At 32.6% G+C, this 5,036-nt stretch overlaps 1 protein-coding gene across 1 annotated transcript; it reads left to right on the top strand.

The window, feature by feature from the left end:
• Positions 1-2,498: 2,498 nt before the first annotated feature.
• LOC136225670 (uncharacterized) lies at positions 2,499-3,627 on the top strand. Its single transcript, XM_066013774.1, has one exon. It carries the CDS (start codon positions 2,595-2,597, stop codon positions 3,255-3,257), a length of 663 nt encoding a protein of 220 aa, XP_065869846.1. The 5' UTR covers positions 2,499-2,594; the 3' UTR covers positions 3,258-3,627.
• Positions 3,628-5,036: the final 1,409 nt, after the last annotated feature.

Below are 5,036 nucleotides of genomic sequence, written 5' to 3'. Positions count from 1 at the left end.
TGAAATGGCCTTTTAAAAGAAAGGAAGCGTGATGCTTCGAAAAACAACAACACTTGATGATGTGTTCATGTATGATAGACGAGGAAAACTACGCCTGACAAAAGGCCATTAATGTCTAGAACATGCTTTGAAGATGAACAACCCTAAATGGCTTTTCAATCCTTTAAATGGGCTTCTGATAACATCTAGATTCATCACTGGGGAAAATGTGTAATAATATGGAAAGAGAGGGACTCATAGCACTATGCCACACTATTTGGATCATGTCAAGATACGTCATATAGTTGAGATACAACGAAAGGAGCTGGGTGAAAAGGATCCACCAACTCATCTCCCTTAACGTGCATTCGCCATTATATCTCCTGTTAGTGTGCCCTAGTTTTTAGGCATTGTTTTATACTTTGTATTGAAAATTATGTATATTGTTGGACATTGTTTAAGTGTTATATGAATAAAGGTATTAATTCATTCTATTTATATCTTGTGCTATATACATGAATGGAGTATCTATTGATTGTTAATCATTAATCTATCTGAGGTTTGTTCAATTCATGGGAATGAATAAAACCAAAGACTTATAAAGTCAGTATTTATATAGTAGTATTGAACATATGATTGCAATGCTTGTATAGTAAGATATGGATGTAGTATGTGTTGATGTTGTCAATAGGGGACTGAATCGATCCGCTCTAGAAAGATTCATGGTGGACGTGTTATTGATCTTTCTATATATAGAACTCTATTATTTCCAGACCTGATTTTATTATAGTAAATGACGTGGAATCCGTTTCACTTTGATATGCGCCTAACAGGTCCGTAATAAGATGCAAAATCAGGTATGTTGGGTGAATAAGTGAACACGTTATTGATAAGTAAAGTGAAGGAATTACCACTCACCTAATAATGAGTTGATATCACCGGCCACTTGATAAGTGGAACTGAAGAAGTGTATGGACATCCATGATAAGTAGTTTGCTTATCTGATTAATCAGTTCACTTTTGATCAAGAAATATAATAAACCATACAGAAAATGACAGTTACCATGTCTCTGATTTATAATATCGATATGCAATTTGTAAGGGATACTGAGAGAATATCTACTGGGTTTCATGTCTCCTTGAGACGGCTGAAATAATTCGTATCAGTTGGGGGCCATAATGGTTTGCTAGAACCCACTTACAGTTAGTAAGCTTTAGGTCCATGGCTGACTGAGGATGAATCCTTAGGATCGTGCACACACAACTATTAGGATAAAGCTTAAGTAATAAATACATGTTATATATTTAATTCGAAAAGGACGGGCTAATTAATTGCTAATTAATTAACTTAATGGACTAATTGATTATTTGTTAAATAACAAGTTAATCAAGTTAGTAATAGAAATTGATTATAGTTAATTAATAAACTTCCTAATGTAATTAATTAGTCAATTGATTAATTAGATTACATCGGATAATTTATTAATAGAACTAATAATTCAATTAAATTCTTTGGGACCTTAATTATAAAGATTAGTTATTCCAATTGGCTAATTGATGTCAATTGAATTAAATAAATCTCTTAGGGATTTACTTATGAGATTCAATCAATTGGGGATCAATTTGCAATTAAATGAATTATTGAAAACTTAATTAGGAAAAGTATATTAAGGCTCCTGAATAGAACAATTCTAACCTTAGCCTACACACTGCAAATTTCGGCCAGCACATAAAGCAGCCCCCTTGCTCTTTTCAGCCACTGTTCTTACCCGGCTAGAACCGGCTCATCCCGAAAGAGTTGGTGCACGTGACTCCAGAGCAATTGATATGACTTGTGGATTTCTTCAACCATATAACTCGTAAGTTTCTAATCTATTAATTAGAATAATGCTTTAGAGATTTAATCTGTGGCAATTTAACACGATCGAACAGATTCTAGAAATTTTAAACAGTAGCATTCCGATGCGCTTCATTTGATTTCCATGATGAATCCCCATCATCTCCTCTTGACGATTTCAGAAGAAGGTCAATGAGCCTTTATATCTTCCCAAAGGGAATGAATACACTTAAATGTCAATTAAGGACCACTAAAATGAGTAATGACATAACCGTTCAATTAAAGCATCGTTAATGCTAAAAGGTTACAAAACTATGTATAAATACCCTAGCTCATGAGTATTTCAGACATGTTGGTTAACTTCCTCCAAACTCTTATCGTTATCCATTTTTTATCAAATATCATATTCGCTTTAGCATCAGAGTGTCCCCGACTAAACCCAACGACATCTCATAACGAAGAGATTCCGCTTAAGAAAGATTTGCATAGATAATTGTATACTTATGTAGTAAGACTAAATATGCATTTTTCCTAATATCATTTTTTTTAAAGAAGGAATGGCATAACAAACAATGGAAATGATAACCTAGAATAAAGATGACCAAATTTTTGTAAAGTGGGTACACCTCTTTTTGACTGTAATATTTTATTAATTTATCAATATTTTCCCCCAAAACAAGTATATAGAATACATCACCAAAAGCCTTGTATTGTTTAGATACCATAGCTTACCTAATTCCACAAAGCAAAACCACCAAACTCCACCTCCAGAAAACCCATGGATGAAAAACAAAAGAAGAAGAAGAAGCAAAAACATCAACACCCAAATGATCAAACATCAAAACCCACTTCTGATTTCTCATTTAAACCTTGCACTGAAGTTAAAGGTCTCAAATTTGGAGGTCAATTCATTGTCAAATCATTCACAATCCGACGAGCCAGACCAATTGAACTTCTCAAACTCCTTTCTTACCCACAATCCCAAAACCCCCAAATTCCATTTCCTTCAACCACAGCTTTTCTGCCTACAAATTTCACCATTCTAGCACACCATGCTTGGCATACTCTAACACTTGGGCTTGGCACTAAGAAATCCAAAGTTTTAGTCTTTGTTTTTGAATCTGAGTCTATGAAAGTGGCTGTGGATAGAATATGGCCTGCTGAGATACCTTTAGGAGATGTGAATAAGAAGCTTATTAGAGGTTTAAGTGGTTCTGAAATGGCTAGATTTAAGTTCAGAAAAGGTTGTCTTACCTTTTATGTTTATGCTGTTAGAAGAACTGGCAACTTGGGTTTCACTTGTGCTGATGATTTAAGGTTGATTTTACAGTCTGTTGTTTCTCTTAATGATTTTTTGGATCATACTGCTATGCTTGCTATGCCTAATCAGAGAAGTATCAGCTATCAACAACAACAACGACAACTTGGCATGGCTCACTAATCCGGGGTCTGGAACGCGCTCGAGCATCCACTGGTCACTCGAAAACTGAGCTTTAAAAGCATCCGTGTCATTGAATTCGAAGTCGGGAGGGCGCTTCAGCATCCACTGATTGCTTTAATTTTTTCAGGTGCAATCCGTGTCAGTGAATTCTGAATTCGTTACTGTAATTGAATATTTCTTTCTTTTAATCATCATCACCTTAATTATAATTAAGGAATTTGTTAAATATTTTTTTTTAATTAGGGGGGATTGGTTCATTTCTTGGGGAGTTTGTGTAATTTTATTTTATTTTTTTGAAAAAGAAAAATTGTATTTTAATATGAATAAGTTTGAGTTTATTAATTAGTTGACAGTGGATCCACTGTTTCCATCTGCAATTTTTTTTTTTTTTAAATTATTAAATGATGCTTAAATTGCAAGTTGGTGTCTGAAAGAGGGATAAAATTACTGGCATTCTGCAAAAATTGGTATGTAGCACTATTATTCTTTATCTCATTTTCAGAGTTTCTGCAGAATTTAATTATTTCTTTTTCTCTTTTTATTCCATTATTTAATTATTTAAAACTATTTTCTTGTAAATTGTGTTAAAAATCTAACCCGTGAACACCTAGAGAAATTAATTAGAGCATCTCCAATAGAGGGTGTCCAAAAGAGTGCCAGCTGATGTGGCATCAGATTTGGCAATTTTTAAAGGGTGTCCACTATTGGAGTGATTGTGGGTGCCAAGGAAAGTTGCCAATTTTTGGCAACCTCTTAGAAACCTTGTTTAATTATTTTTTAATATACTCTCCCAGAAATAATAAATCTGGAACATTTTTTTATAATAAAATAATAATTTATAGGATTATAGTGGCAACTTTTCAAGCAACCTCTATTGGAGCATTTTTTAAATTAAAGTTGCCAAAAATGATGTGGATGAAAGACACAATAAAATACTATATTTTAGTAAGTTTTGGCACTCTTTTAGGTACCTCTATTGGAGATGCTCTTAGAACATTGTTTAATTTATACCAGTAGTATTGTTATAATACTCGTGAAATTAATTTGTCTTCTTAGGATAATGTCAAAAAAAATTCTTGCTAACGTCAAAGGTTTTTCTTGAGGTGAATTTGACTGTTTTATTTAGTTATAAAAAAATTTATTGGCGTTTTTTTTTTTGCAACCGAGTGATTAATTGATTATACTTTTCGTAAGTTGAAGAGATTATTTGAATATTTTATACAAATTAAAGAAGTTATCGGAACACTTTGAAAGTTCGGGCTAATAAAGTTTTTTTTGGACAAATTAGAAGGGAAATAATGTATTAAGCTTTTTTACTTGCTTTTTTCTAAACTCCACATAAGTCAAAGAAACAAAAATACACTCATGTTAGCATTTATTAAACAAGTAAGAAACATTTATTAGTGTAATGTAAGTCACATTTTACCCAATTTAACAAAATAATTATAGACTAAATTAATAATTAAAGTTTAATTTAGGTTATATATGTAATTAATGCAAGCGAAATTGATAATTTATATTTAAATGTGGTTATTGATAGAAGAAGTGATGATGCAAAAGAGTGAGAGAGTAGGGTTATACAGCTCAATGAAAGCTTTATGTTGTTAAAAAGTGAGAGAAAAGCTAAATCTTTATCTTTATCACATTCCTTCTTTGTGGCTTTAATCATAGCTTAAGGAGGTCCCATCTCTCCAACCTACTTTTCCCACAAGACATCTCTTTCCTTCTAATATAAACTATCAATTTATGGGCTTCTTCTTTGACATTGGGCCTCTTAAA

The sequence above is a fragment of the Euphorbia lathyris genome, chromosome 4 (assembly GCF_963576675.1).
Source record: "Euphorbia lathyris chromosome 4, ddEupLath1.1, whole genome shotgun sequence".
Classification (NCBI taxonomy): Eukaryota; Viridiplantae; Streptophyta; class Magnoliopsida; order Malpighiales; family Euphorbiaceae; genus Euphorbia; species Euphorbia lathyris.
This window is presented reverse-complemented; position numbering and strand designations above follow the sequence as displayed.

Coding starts and splice junctions, on each gene's coding strand:
- LOC136225670 (XM_066013774.1), top strand. CDS start 2,595: ATGGATGAAAAACAAAAGAAGAAGAAGAAGCAAAAACATCAACACCCA.